This window comes from Alexandromys fortis, unplaced genomic scaffold, assembly GCF_014885135.2.
Source record: "Alexandromys fortis isolate MF-2015 unplaced genomic scaffold, M_Fortis_MF-2015_v1.1 scaffold_89, whole genome shotgun sequence".
NCBI lineage: Eukaryota > Metazoa > Chordata > Mammalia > Rodentia > Cricetidae > Alexandromys > Alexandromys fortis.
Window position 1 is genome coordinate 973414 of NW_026067973.1, and position 14613 is coordinate 988026.

General features: G+C 50.3%; 1 protein-coding gene across 2 annotated transcripts in view; it reads right to left on the reverse strand.

Moving 5' to 3' along the window:
- Positions 1-901: 901 nt before the first annotated feature.
- Positions 902-14613, reverse strand: part of Il10ra (interleukin 10 receptor subunit alpha) — a 14424-nt gene continuing 712 nt past the window's right edge. The window contains exons 2-8 of one of the 2 annotated variants that reach the window (XM_050156399.1): positions 13111-13231; positions 12453-12637; positions 11494-11660; positions 10322-10472; positions 7499-7620; positions 3699-3731; positions 902-3586 (exon numbers count right to left, since the gene is read on the reverse strand). In XM_050156399.1, coding sequence (XP_050012356.1) covers positions 2675-3586; positions 3699-3731; positions 7499-7620; positions 10322-10472; positions 11494-11660; positions 12453-12637; positions 13111-13231 — 1691 coding nt within the window. In that variant the 3' untranslated portion in view covers positions 902-2674. The remainder of the gene's footprint in view (positions 3587-3698; positions 3732-7498; positions 7621-10321; positions 10473-11493; positions 11661-12452; positions 12638-13110; positions 13232-14613) is intronic. The other variant, XM_050156400.1, reaches the window with a different exon arrangement.

Sequence of the window (14613 nt, forward strand, 5' to 3'; positions counted from 1 at the left end):
ACTAACATCTGTAGGCCTGCTGACACTCACACCTCATCTCTGCCTCTGTTCTGTCCTGCAAGCCTGCTTCTCGCAATGATAATTTCTCTTCTCTTTTATCTATCCAGTGCTCAGGCGCCTTCCCACCTGCCTCAGGAGCTTGTCCGTGGGGAAGAAGCCATTCCCAGCACCATTTCCGGAAAGAATGGTCATTGCTCCTCTCTTTTCCGACCCAGCCAGAAGGTCCCCAAGGCAGAAGTAAGCCCATGCTGCACACACACACACACACACACACACACACACACACACACACACACACACAGTGTGGCACTGTTCAGGTTCTCTGCAGGAGAGGGAAACTGCTGTGTCTCCAGAAGACCTCCTTTCTCAAAGTGAACAGGGAGGGCTCATGGAAGATAGTGGGAAAGGACCTGGTGTCCTGATGATCTCAGACACACAGACACCCAAGACTCAGGCGAGGCCCCTAGATTTGCTGCACCCACACGACTGAGTTCAGGGAGCTGTGCCAACCCACATACTGATTGTTGTGGAAAACACCTTTAGAACAGAACTCGGGAGGCTTCCAGCCTATGGGAATCACCCAGGCACATCTTCAGGGTAAGGTGAGCAGGCACAGAGTCTGCGGATCTGGCTCACTCCGTCCTGGAGTCCCACACTGTCAGAACTCCCATCCCAAACACTGGGGTGCACTTTCCACCATATAGTCTTCTGAAAGAACACTCCAAACCCCCTCTGTCATTTTCATCGGTTTCTAAGAAAAGCAGTCTGCTTCCCTTTCTGGCTCTAACAGCCCTTGACAGATGTTTACCCATAGAATGCCAGATGTGGGGTACCACAGTCAGCTCTTTTCATCCATGATCTCATTTCAACCTCATGTCTTAGCCATGACAACTGCCACTCTCGTGTCACCTTTGGGCAATCAGAACCCGTGAGAGAACACGTGCCTTTCCCAAGGTCACAGTTAATGCTGAAGCCAGGTCTGTCCGAGCGGGCCTAGGTCCACAGACGTTACCATGAGGAATCTGATGGTTTTCATAAAACACCCATTTATTGGACTAAAAACAAGCACCATTCGCTCGCTGTTGGGGGCGCATTCACATCCATTTTCCCGGTGGGACTCCACAGTCCGAGAGATTGGGCTTGTTGGGAACTTTTCAAGTTTTACATACAGAAAGGAACTGAGGCACAAAGAGGAAATTGTGACTTGCCCAAGGTCACACAGCTAGAAACAGTGCAGTCAAAACTCGAGCTCCTGAGAGACCCTGAGCCCTGCGCCTGTGCTATGCCGCCTCTCCAATAAATAAGGGAGCAAAATAAATAAATAAAGGTTCCCAAGCAATCCCAAGCAGTCCTTCCAACTTCAGAAGGAGCGCTGGTACCAGACTGGCATCGTGGCCTTCTTGGCAGAGTGGCAAGCTCATGGCTGACTCTCTAAGGTCACACAGCCTGTTTTCGGAAGGCTTCAGAGAAACTCCGGGCTCAGGGATAGGCGCTGTGAGGGGATCAGCAGCCTTGCCCTTTCTCCAGCATCCTTGCTTGGCGGATGCAAACTGCCTTTGTTTGAGCGCAGGTCTCAAATACAGTCTAGGGAAGTGGGACCAGCCCTGAGCCCCAGTTACTAGCAGCTATCTTGGCACAAGGGCCTAAGCTCCTGCAAGATCTCTGAGACCTTGGCATGAGGCAGAAGATACCTGTGGGCAGATGGTTTCCACAGTCTACTTCCTCCTAGCCCAGAGGATGGCAAGATCGAAAATATCACCCCCGGGTCAACTTGTCTAACATTCAGCACGAGGGACTTCCTAACGATTCACTCTTATTTTAGTCCCCTGAAAGCTGCTGGACCAAGGTCATGCCAGCCCAGGACCCTGTTCTCTGGGTCTGTAGTTAGAAAATAGCAGCAAATACAGATATCTAAGTCCTAAGGCTGGGCCAGTGTCTACACCCAAAGGCCACATAAATGGTAGTGTGCTAACACAGACAACCATAGTTTGTCTGGCCTGTCAGCACGATAGTGAGTGGCAAGGAGTAATGGCTTGGCCACTGAAGATAAGCCAGGGGGACACAGATGTCAAAACAGGGAGATGTCTGCAGATGGATAGTAGAGACACCCCACAAGAGCCACAGATTGTGACTCTCAGTCCGTTTAGCCCCATGGTTCTGAAGTAGCTGGCTGATCATTCGGGGTGGCATGCACCTCAAGATCTTCCAGTTACAGGTACCATGTCTAAGTCGGGGCTCATCTCTCCGTGACAACATTAAGCCTGGTTCCTATTCCCTCTGTACTTTGCAGGAGGCTGGCTACTCCCACTCCTCTGTGGACCTCCGGGCTGCTCTGACTTCAGCCTGGTAACCTTACCGTATCTAGAAATCCCTGGGGTTCCTCCCAAACACAGGTTCTTCCAGTACAGAACCCAGCCCTGAGGAGTGAGGTCTCTGTCTACCCTGCTCAGCTAGGCTGGAGCCTGCAGGGCCCATCTCAGCAGAATCAGACACAACCTCACATGTACCGGACACTTGCCCAGCAAGATGGCCTTTTCCTGCCCTGAGGGGCCTGGCTAGCTTGCCTTGGTGGATTTGTAGAAAAAGGCCCACACATTTCTTTGACCCCCTGGGCCCTCCTAGTGCAGGCAGGAGAGCAGGCATGGCTGGAATACAACGAGCCCTTAAGACCATGTCATTCCTCTACCTGCAGGCTGGAGATCAGCGGCAGGGTGGCCAGGTTAGAGTCAAAGCTATCCAGGAGGCCACCAGGGGCTGCCCCATAGTCCAGAGGGGCAAGTTTAGGGGCAAAATTCCAGCCCTCCGTGCTTAGGTCATCACAGCTAACCACACCCAGGAGTGACCATTCTTCAGTCAGCTGACTCCATTGCTTATTCGGGGTCCCTGCTGGTGCCGGGGTCACCCCTTGGGATTCCTGTTTCAAATAACCCTTGGCCAGAACTGGTGGAGGCCAAGTTAACTCGGCCTGCAAGCACACCCTGAGTTTAGGGTCAAAGTCATCTGTCAAGGAAAGCTCTTTGTTCACGTGTCCTGCTGGGTCTGCTGCCCCTTCCTTCCATTGGGTCTGTTTCTGGTAGCCCTGGGATGTCACCGTGACTTGGTCTTTCTCTTCAGAGACTCCAGGTTCTAGGATATGGACATGGTCCAAGGCAGAGTCACTCTGCGTATTCTTAGGCTGTCCTGGAGAACTCTGGATTAAGTTAATGTCATTATCTTCCTGGCCCTGACTGGTGAATCCAAACGGCTGCTTCCAGGTGGGCCCCATGCTGGAATGTAAGCTGGGTTCCTGCAGGCAGATCCCACTGTCTGTGTTGTCCCCACAGCTGTCCCGTAGCTCCAGAAGCTCTTCCTTTCCCAGAGTCCCTTGTGCCTGGAGGTGGGAGCCAGGGAGGAAAAACTGGGACTCTTCAGTCTGCAGTGAAGGCTTGCCACTACCAAAGCCACTATCCGTGCTGCCATGCAAGACTGAGTCTCTCAGCTCTGGGGACACCTTCCGGAAGGCCTCCAGGTCCAGGATGTGGACAGTGTTGAGAGTTTCTGGGCAGACAGGGTTGACTGGGAGGAAGTCGTGGGGCTTCTCGAAGACCTGGGAGGAGAGGCAGGGTGAGTGTGACAATTGTCATGCTCAGTTTGACTGTATTGAGAACCACGTGGTTCCACAAAGTATGTCTATAAGGGTGTTAGCTTGGAAGACTTACCCTGGATATGACACTATCCCATGGGCTGGAGTCCTGGGGTGAAGAGATGAGAATGTGAGCTGGGCACCAGCATTCACCTCTCTGCTTCCTGACTGTAGCAATGCGACCAGCTGCCGCACGCTCCCGCTGCCATGCCTTCCCTCCCGTGGTGGCCTTGCACCTCAAACCGTGAGCCCAAACAAACTCTCCCTTCTTTGAATTGCTTTTGCCGGGCACAGGCCTTTGCCACAGCAATGAAACTTATACAGTGAGAGGTGTGGCCGCCTGCAAGGACCTTCTCGGGTGTCAGGTGAGCGACTGTGGGGGAGGTGTAGAGTGGGGACAGAGCCTGGGCAGCCTGCACGGTGCTCCTCAGATTCGTACTGGCGTTAGAATTTTCTCCCAAGGGGGCTTCATGGTTTGGCCCAGGCAGGGACACAGGTAACTAGTGTTCCCAGGGCCACATTTAATGGGGTCTTGCTGAGATTGGAGAAAGCTCTGCGGCCTGGATGAGGCTTGGAAAGCCAGGCCCATACTGAGGTGTATTTCAAACTCTTCAGACACCGGCCCCAAGTAAGAACTAGTTGCTAAGTAAGCACCTGTGTGAGCAGTGCATGGAAGTCACTGAGGCTAGTCACAGGGAGTAAGTAGCGAGGTGCCCCAGTGCGTTTAACCCCATCCCATCCCACCCCATCTTTCTATCCTGCCATCCTTTGAGTTTTGTAGCTTGCAGCCGAGGGCTCACTCTCCTTAGTTGCTAAGGGTCCCGCAGAACCACTGAACACTTTTCAGTTCATTCCTCTGCTCTCTCCATGGTGGTACCCTTCCTGTCCTGAGCAAGGCAAGGGCAGCCCTGTCACAGGGCCCTTGCTGACCACTGTCCTAGGGATACTCTCAGCACTCCACATGTCTGTGTCCTCTTTGTCCAGCTCGGATGCCACCTCTTCAGAGGGACTTTGCAGGCACCCAGGCCAAACCAGTGCTGCAGCCTTTCCCCCCATGCTTCCTTCCTTCCTTCTTCCTAAGCTTAGCTCCTCTATGTGCTGGCTGATCTTATGCCAGCTTGACACACAAGCTAGAGATATCTGAACGGAGGGATGCTTGGTTGAGAAAATGCCTCCATAAAATCTGCTGTAAGGCATTCTCTTCGTTAGTGATCGATAGGTGAGGGCCCGGTCCATTGTGGGTGGGGCCATCCCTAGACTGGTGATCCTGGGTACTCATCAGGGACTGGAGAGATGGCTCAGTGATTAAGATCACTTGCTGCTCTTGCAAAGGACTGAGTTTGGTTCCCAGGACCCACATGGTGACTCACAACCATCCCTAACTCCAGTTTCGGGAGTCCAGGGCTTTCTTATGGCTTCTGTGGGGATCAGGCACGCATATGGTACACATACATACATACATATATGCATGCAGGCAAACACTCATAAACATAAAATAATGAAATAAATTTTCTTAAATTTAAAAATATAAAAACCAATCGTAGTACATCTGAATTTTCACTATTAAATAAAAGAAAGCAGACTGAGCAAGCCATGGGGAGCAAGTCAGTAAGCTGTTTCTCTATGGCTTCTGCATCAGCTCCTGCCTCTGGGATCCTGCCCCATTTGAGTTCCTATCCTGACTGCCCTTGACGATGAGCAATATGGAAGTGTAGGTCAATGAACCCTTTACTCCCCAACTTGCTTTTTGGTCCCGGCATCTCACTGCAGCCCTAGCAACTTTACTTAAGACACTGCAATGTGAACTCTAGAGGCAGTGACCATCCAGTCTTACTCCTCTCTCTAAGCGCCTGAGCTGAGCCGGAACTAGTCAGGTTTGTTGATTGACTCTGCTGCACCCCTGCCCGCATTTCCTTGACACTTAACGACTCCGAAGCAATGCCTCCCGGTTGTGTCCCTGTTACTATGTCCACTATGGCCAACTAGGTCCATAGTGGCCACGGTGATTAGCGATGTATCTTTTAGCAGCTTGTCACTGAGCCAATATCCTTTTCCTAAACTTTAGTTTCTCATCCATAGATGGAATTAAGGACAGCAAGAGCCTTCTGATGGCGAAGATGAAGTGTGTGCAGGGATTGGATCGTCTGGGTTAAGTAAAAGAAGCTCAATAAAATATATGCTGGGTGGAATCGTACTCCCTGGCAGTTCTGTAGGAGTGTCATCACCCCTGTGTCCTAGAGAAAAACCAGAAGCTCAGAGAGCATGGATGATACGCTAGGAGTCACCAGCAAAAAGGACAAACCCGGAGTTATACACAGCCGCCTGGATTTGCGATCCCCAGTTTGCTTCATAGAACTGACATAGAACTGACTTCAGTGACCTGCTGGAGGCTCAGCTCAGATCGGCAGATGGTTCAGAGTAAATTCAGGAACGTGCCAGGGCTCTCTCACACAAGTCACCCCCACAGACAGGGGCAACTGTTAAGTGGACCTGGGCAGTTTAAATCTGAGGAGCAAAGCCCTCACAGTAGCTGCAAAGCTACGACGCACAGGCTCAGAAGGAATCAACAAGAAGTTGCCAGTAATTCTGGGCATCTGGAAATCTCTAATCTCTGCCTATTTCATGTTACATTTACACCTGGCTGGCACGGGCTGGCATCAAGTACCGGGAACCCCTAGAGGCTACATCAGCCAGTTTCCTCCCTGACAGCACTTGTAACTAGGGAGGATGCTCTGTAGTTAAGCTCAAACACCACTTTACTTATCCCTGAGCCTCTCCTGGATTCCTCTCTCCACAGAGCCAGGCTCAACAGTGTGGCTCATTCACCCCAAACCACCAGCACCCAGGCTCCTAGCCCTGCACAGACTATGAGCTAAAGTTCTTTTGGAACAAGCAAGGGGCATGTGTCTGGAGAACTGAATCTCCAGGGAGCAAGGAGAGAGATGACGAGGACAAACTTTAGCTAGATGCAGGAAGAACTAGTAAACCCTTGAGAACTGCAAGGGCTGGCTCGCCCATCTCTTCCTTAGAGTTCTCTACATTTGGGTCATTGACCTGAGAACAGACTCTTGCCTAGGCAAAGGCCCTGATTAGGCCAGGCCATCCCATCTTTACACACACACACACATACATTCATTTTCTCCTCTCTCTCCTCTCTCTGTATGTACGTGTGTACGGGTGTCTCCTTATTTTTCCTAGAGACTTCAGGACTCCTCTATAGGGTTGTTTCCCTTCACAGTGCCTGTCCAACTAGATCCATATATACATGTTCTACAGCCATCTATCATACATTAATAGTGCATACATTATCCAGGGTCCAGGGGCTGTGGCTAGCCACCTCTGACACAGCCTGAGACCAGGCCAGAGACCAGTAGAGGTTTGGAGTTCTTATAGGGTGGCTTCTGGAGGCTGGTTTATCACATATACCTCTGTCTGATAGAGGAAGGAGGTCCTGGCTTCCCCACAAGCCCTTTCCTCTCTGAGTCAGCTCTCCACTCTGCTCTCTGGGACCGCTCTAGCCCTCTTTCTGTCTTGCAGACTCCTCCCTCAGCAGTCTCACGATAGGATGATAACAAGCCTCCCCTACAACCCCTCCCAACTGTGTGACTGTGTGAGCATAAGCAACCTAGTATACCACTGGTTAAAATGAGGATAATCACCAGGACCAATTCATGGTGTCCAGCAGCTGCTCCACAGGCCATTGCCTGGATGACAAAACCATGCTAACTCAGCGTGTGTGCACCTGTGTGTGCATGCGGTCTCTGGGCTACTCAGAGGCACTGTTCTCCAGACTGGGTTTAGTGTGTGCTCGCCCTCCACAGTGCTGGATGAGGATGCCCTGACCATACAGGAATATAGGAAGGACAGAGAACTCACCAGGACTGCAGGCAACTTCCCCGGGCGCCGCCGGATGTAGTGCTGAAGAGCCAGGCAGACCAGGGCTCCGCAGAGTATCAGGATGGAAGTGAAGAGGATGCTGAGGTTGGTCAAGGTGAAATCTGCAGACCCAGAAGGATAGGTTTGAGGCACAAAAGGTACAGTCCCCAGAGATCCCTTGGCTATGATCAGAACATACTCGGTGAATGGCCCCAGGTCATCCCCATAGGCAATTGGTGGATCAGAGCCCAAGATGTATCTAGGTTCCTAGAAAGGTTCAGTTGTCACCAGTTCCTTCAGTAACAAATCGGCTCTGCCTCTGGTGGACTACCACAATGGCCAATGAAACACTGAGGCAGGAGAAAACGGTAGGTGAGAGTTGAGCCTGAGGCATCTGTACCTAGATCTAAATCCCAGCTGTACCTGGTAGCTATCTTAGCTATCAATGCCAGCATCAACCCATTTTACATATTGAGATCCTGAGGCCCTGAGACACTAAGTCACTTGTTCTAGGTCACATGTAAGCAATAAAGCCAAGATTCCAGCAAATCTTTTGTACATAAGGATGATGAAAATCCCAGCAGCACACAAAGCGGCCGACATACACTTGGTGACTTATTCTGCCCTGGGTCTTTCATGAAAGTGAGCTGCACTGGAATATACCACAACTCTGTGAAGAGTCCCTTTCATGTTTGCTGGATGGGACACTCCCAGGACACACACTGGGTACAATGTGGACCTTTACATCAGCTGCCATGGCTTGCTAGCTACGGCTCCCTCTGGGCAGTCAGCGGGTTGAAAGCCTCCCAAGGATGAGACACAAGTACACTTGATAACCCATCCTGAGAAATGGCCTGGGCTCCTGGCTGAGGGCCCGGAACCAGTTTCTGCTGACTCCAGCAGCTCTGTCAGGGAGCCAGCTCAGCATTGCATCTTCTAGGATACTCGGGGCAGGGAGGAGCCCTTCCCACAGTGGCCCTGAAGAGGACCAAACAGGAACAGGAGAGAAGGGTCTCTGGAAAGCTCAGCTGTGCTCAGGTGGAAGAACCCCAGTGTCACCTCCTGGCAGGAGTGAAGCTATTCTGAAGAGACACCCTTCCTTTGGCTGTCTGACTATAGGAACAGCAGGCTTCCCCTAGGAGTCTTGTGCTGGGAGAAGAAGGCCGAAGCCTGGTGCCAGTCAAGGGGAACTTGTCTCCTGGAGATTCCCCACAGTTCTGACAACAGACCAACAAGAGAGACTGAAGTTGAGATGATGACAATGGGAGGGGCCACGCACCTTGACCTGGTCTGCTTAGTTCTGTGTACCCCCCTCACTCTAAACCTAAGCATCATGTTGACTCTCATGCCCTTAAGACCCTGGAAAATCGGCTTTCAGGGCCACCAGTCATGTTTGTTTCTCGTCCCCATGTGGCCACATTGAATAAATTTTCCTTTTTTGTCATTCACTCTGAGTCTTTCTTAAACTACTGAGGATGCGTGGCTGATCTTGCTCGGGTGCTGTCGAGACAGGTTCTGCTGGCAGGACTGGTCATAATTCTAGCAGGTTGTGGCCCAGAGAAAAGGCACACTTTGGATGCCAGCACACCCAGCAAGTTAACATGGACAGAAAGAAAAAACTGAAGAATCCCTTATAACTGCCTCAACTATGCTATTCTGGAGATTTTTAAAAATTGTCCCACTTTGGTCAGGATTATCTGTTTTTTAATCTCTTTTTGGTGAAGCAGAGAAATTAGTATTTGGATTTTTAAGAAAGTTTCGACCCTTGGTAAATTCCTCCTGCTTTGCTGAAACTTGGGCTTTGATTTCCTATTTATTAAGGGGACCTTTGAGCTGTGTGTGTGTTTTTGTGTGTGTGTTTATGTGTAGTATGATGTAGTGGTGTTGTGTTTGTGTTGTATGTGCACATGTGTCTGGGATGCATGGCAGGTCAAAGGTCAATATTAGTGACTCTCCTGGACCATGCTTGTGTTTTTTCATTTGGGAGGGGGGCGGCATCAGGTCTCTTGTGCAACATTCCTAGCCTGGAACTTACTTATGTAAACCAGGTTGTCCTGGAACATACAGAGATCCACCTGCTTCTGCCTCCTGAATGCTAGGATTAAAGGTGTGTGCCATTGTGCCTGGTTTTTCACCTTGTTTTTCAGGGTCTCTCACTGAACCAGGAGCTCACTGATTTGGCTAGGCTCACTATTTCTGGCCCCTCTTCTGAGGAGTGGGGTTGGGATCACAGAAACACACACCATGTCAAACTTTTACATGGGTTTTGGGGATTTGAACTCACCTACTCAAGCTTGTGGGGCAAGTACTGTATGGACTGAGCCATCTTCCTACTTCCTTGAAGCCTTGTGGATTTGTGGTTCATTGTTGGTGATCACTAGGTAGTGATTGGCTTTGTGTTTTGAATTCTTTTGAATTGTTACAGTTCTGCTGAACTATTTTGGGGCACCATGTGATTTGTACGACAAGCCTTAGACTATTCAGATAACGCAGAAGTTGCCAGGACTCGGTTGAGCCACGGGACTTCTGTTTTGAATGTGTATGTGCACATGAAACAGAGAAGCAAGCATGCTGGGATGTCATTGTGATTGACATAACCAAAAAGTATTAAGATTTTACTATCTTTTTATGTCCTGTGATAATTTTTTTTAACTTAGGATAATTCTAAGCAGGACGGGGCAAATTCTCCCATGGGTCGTGTGAAGAATGACGGCTCTATGTAGAAGCTCTGGGCCCAGTGTGGGCACCAGCCACCCTGGGCATTGCTTTCTGGATTGTTCTGGACAGTTCCAGCACCCTCTGTCTGCAGTCTGGACCACTCACATTGCTCCGTGAGATGTAAGCACTGCTCCTCTGACCATTCTGCTCGGTTACTCCGGGTTTCCACCAAGGGCTTCACCTTGATACAGAACTCTCCCATCTCTCTGGGGACTTTGAGGGAGAAGTTCTCCTGTTCCACTGTCATGGTTGTGTTCTGAAATGGCAACAAGAACAACAGTAAACAACCCTTCTATGCGTGCTATATAGAAGCTGAGGGTGGGAGGGGCCTAGTTTTGGTTTTCTGCTGGAGATGAGCCCAGGGCTTTGAGATGCCAGACAGGGGTTGTTGCTAAGTAAGCCATCCCTGGGGCAGTGGGGCTCTCTAGAGAGCACTCTGCCAAGTATCTTCAGTCATCTTTTTCTAAGATAACAAATCCCGTGATTGTCAGTGCAGCCCATCGTCTCTGTTAACTACCCAGTCTAATTTTGTTCTAATCATTTGTGTGCGTGCGTATGATATCTATTGCATACACATGTATGTGTGCATTTGTATGCTTGTGTGTGTGTGTGTGCATGTGTGCATGCAGTGTGTGTGCCACAGCACATTCATGGAAGTCAGAGATCAATCAGATATCAGTCTTTGTCTTCTACTTTGTTTGAGACAAGATCTCTTTATTGTTTGCCACTGGGTACGCCTAGCTCAGCCTAAAGCTTTCTCAGAGTCTCCTGTTTCCAGCTTCCATCTTACTGTAGGAGCAATGGATTGCAAATGTGTGCTACTGAGTCTGGCGTTATGTGGCTTGTGGGGATTTGAACTCAGATCCTAATGCTTGTGCATAGAAACCTCGTTACCTACTCAGCCATCACCCTGCCCACTGCTTTTACTTTAATAGAGCAAAGGGCACCTTTTATAGAAGTGGAAGCTCTTCACAGAACAACTGGGGTAAGAGCATCTGATGGAGTCTAGCCAGCAGGGGTTGGGTTCCAGTACATCTGGAAGCTCCACAATGTGGAAGAAAACACTGAAGGGTGGTTGTGTTTGCCTTGCTCACTGCTGTTGGTAGGCGTATTCTCCTCACTGTCTCCCGGGAATAGTTTGAGAGATCTGCCTCTATCAGTTCCCTCCTGGATCCCCATAACCTCTCTTTCCTGTGTGTGCCAAGCTCCCCAGTGGTGATGTTACAGTGATTCTAGTTTAGGTAGCCCTGGTCTGGTGGCCTTGGAGAACCTCATACCTTCTCCTCCTGAATCTTTCGGACGGAAACCATGTATTTGCGAAAATTCTCGAAGATCTGTTCATACTCGTCACCTGCAGGGACTATCTGGGGCCTGGGAGGATGGATCGTCCCAAGGACACGGTCATGGGTTACCTCCAGTGTCACACTCCCGACCGTCAGAATCACTGAGAGGGAGAGGGGCAAAGGCATGAGGCTGAGAATTAGGGATGCATCCACAGCCTGACTCCCGGGTCAAGCCTTACCCACTCTAAAGCCTGGGCCTTGGGTTTACAACCCTATCCCACATAAGAACTTCTTAGGGAATGTGTTACAGATGCTATATAGGTCTTCTAGCATCTGAAAAATCTGAAATTCTCAGCCTGGCTCCTGGAAATACAAATTTTCAAGCTACTCCCTAGGGAATGCTTTCTGCAGTCAGCTGACCCTCGCGTATAAGCTTGCATGTGGGAACCAGCGACCTTCCAAGTTTTACCTGGAGCTCTGAATTGCACAGAACAAGCCCACCTTGTACCCAGATTTTGTGCAGACCCAGGGTGGATGGAAGAATTCCACCGTGGTCAGGCTGACTCCCTTGGAACTCCCCACAAATTGTCTTCACTTTTTTTCTTCAGTGCGTCTTCCAGCCTCAAAGGCAAGACCTGGGAGATTCACCCCAATGAGGGGCCAGGTCTCATCTGAACTCTGTCTCTGCCTGCTTAGGGATGAGTACCTCTGCCTAAACTCTACAAGTTCACAGTGATGGTTCTCGTGACCCAGACATGCCAACCACTCCACGGCCTCTTTTACGGAGGGTAAACAATCTCAGACAGCATAGATCTGTTGAGGCAACAAGTTCCCTGGCCAGGAAGCCTGGTGATGTGAGAAGCCATGAGAACAGACAGAAAAGCCCTAAGCTGTAATTCCTGACTGTACGGGTCCCAGAAGGCCATGTTCTAGGTCTAGGAGAGGCAAAGTACCTTCATCCACTGTGAAGCGGGTCTCAGTGACGGTCCAGTTGGAATACTCGTTGTTGTCTACTGCCCGGACTCTGGCCAGGTAGCCACGGCTGCGGTATAGATCCAGGGTAAACTTGGTGAGATCACAGGATGATGCCTGGACCTTTCTACAGCTGTGGATATCTTTCCAGGTTGTGTTTCCGTACCTGAGGAGATAGCAGGGCAGGCCCTGGGGAGGCAGCTTGGACCCACGCCTCTCTCCCTTAAGAGGGAAGGAAAAGGCCAGGAAGGGAGCAGCAGCCCTCAGGGCCCTAGTCCTAGAGTCTCCCTCTTCCTCGATCAAGGTCCCCGTTGGCATCCATGGTCTAGAGGGCTTCTGGGTGGGGAGCTAAGTAACTCAATACTCCACAAGAATGTGGTAGCCCACTCTGAATCCCCCTTCTGCCTTTCATCTAGTTACACTTGTGAGTACATTCCCATAATCCTAGGAAGCCCTCAGAGCCAACAGAGACCTACCTTGGGGATCCCAGCACACTGCTCAACTCATGATGCCTAAGCAAGGATGTGTCAAAGAGGTGTGTCAGAGTCCCTTCTGGTCTCATTTCAACAGTAAATCAGTCATCTAGTCCCTCCCCTATCTCCTTCTGGTCCCCACACCCCTTGGGCCCTGCTTTCTTACTTCTTGAGTGCCACTTCGTAGTAGGTACTTTCGGACTGAACTGGGATATGTGTCCAGCGGAGGATGTGTTCAAAAAATCTGGCTTCAAACCACACAGAAAAGGGGCTGGGCAGCTCTGTCCCTAGAGGGAAAAGAATGCCAACACTAGAGAAAGCACAGCTATCCCCAGGGACTAAGAAAAGGGTGGTGATAGTGGGAAGGGTTATAATTCACATACTGGGTACTATGGTCCATTTAGTGATCACAGCAGCTCTGGGCTCTAGCTAGACACATGCAAAATTTACTAAGGAAGAAACAAAAGCCCAGAGAGTCAACTGATTTGCCCAAGGGCAGTGGAGTTAGTAAGGGGGCACAGTGAGGACCTATATCCAGAAAGTGTTTGATTGCACAGCTAGTGTCCTGTCCTTCTATCTATAGCTGTATGGGATCAGAAGGCTCCTGAGGGACTGACAAGGGTAACCTGAGTCTGAAACATTCTACGAAGATGGCCGGGAGTGAGGCGCATGTGTGTGAGCAGTGAGCTCGCAGGTGAGCTAGTCCCTGGCTCTGCCCAATCCCTGTCCTTGTTCTAGCACTATTCCAAGACTAAGTTCTCATCCCAGCCCTGCCCTGAAGCCATGGCCCCTGGCCTTTCCTGGATACACAGACACTGCTTGAGGACATCACTGTGCGTTCCAACACAGAAGACATCTTGGGATCCGGGGCTTGGGGCTTTTCCCATTCCCTGGTTTCTAGCTATATAACCAGATGCCTAGGTGAGTCTGGAAGTAGAGGCACAGTGAATCAGTCAGCTGTGGCCCCAGACCTCCTCCCAGAGGTCTCTAAGGCAAGAAACTCAGTCTTCAGATTCAAATAAGAATGTCCATTTCATTGTTACTTGAAAGACAGCGGTTTGTACAGGGTCGATACACTGGCAAAGAGTTAGTTCCAGACTCCTGCAATCTGCTCCCTTCAGCCAATGTGTTGGGGCTGAGGGAATTCTGCTGATGAATTCTGCCATTTAAACTCTGCAGCTTAAGAGTGTGCAATGCCAGCCCTTGTTCCTCTCCAGCCTTCTTGACCCTTTAAGATGACTTCTCTTGAAGGCTGCTCTGCACCCACTTCCCTTCTTCTCAAAACTATCAGTTCCACCAGTCATGTTTCTTTTTGAGTGACGCTGTCATTCTCAGAAAATACACTTGTCCCTGCCCCCTTGGCTGTCTTTCGTGTACTGCCTTTGAATCTCAAGACTGTGTTTCGGTTGCAAAACTCCGGGAGGGTGAGTGAAAAACTAAGCCCATGTCTGTGGTGTTTGGGCTGGCCACACATCCCCAATGCGGCTGTAGATCACATGACTGGCTGTGTGGATTTACTTCAAATTTTGGAGTCCTGTAGAAGTGTTTTGGGACCCCAGTTTTCATGCCTTTATGCCACTTATACCCACTGTTTCATCTCTCCTGGGCCACTGAAACCTAGCCTGAGCTGAGGGGTAGGTAAAGTTGGAGCGGGGGGGGGGGGGGGGGG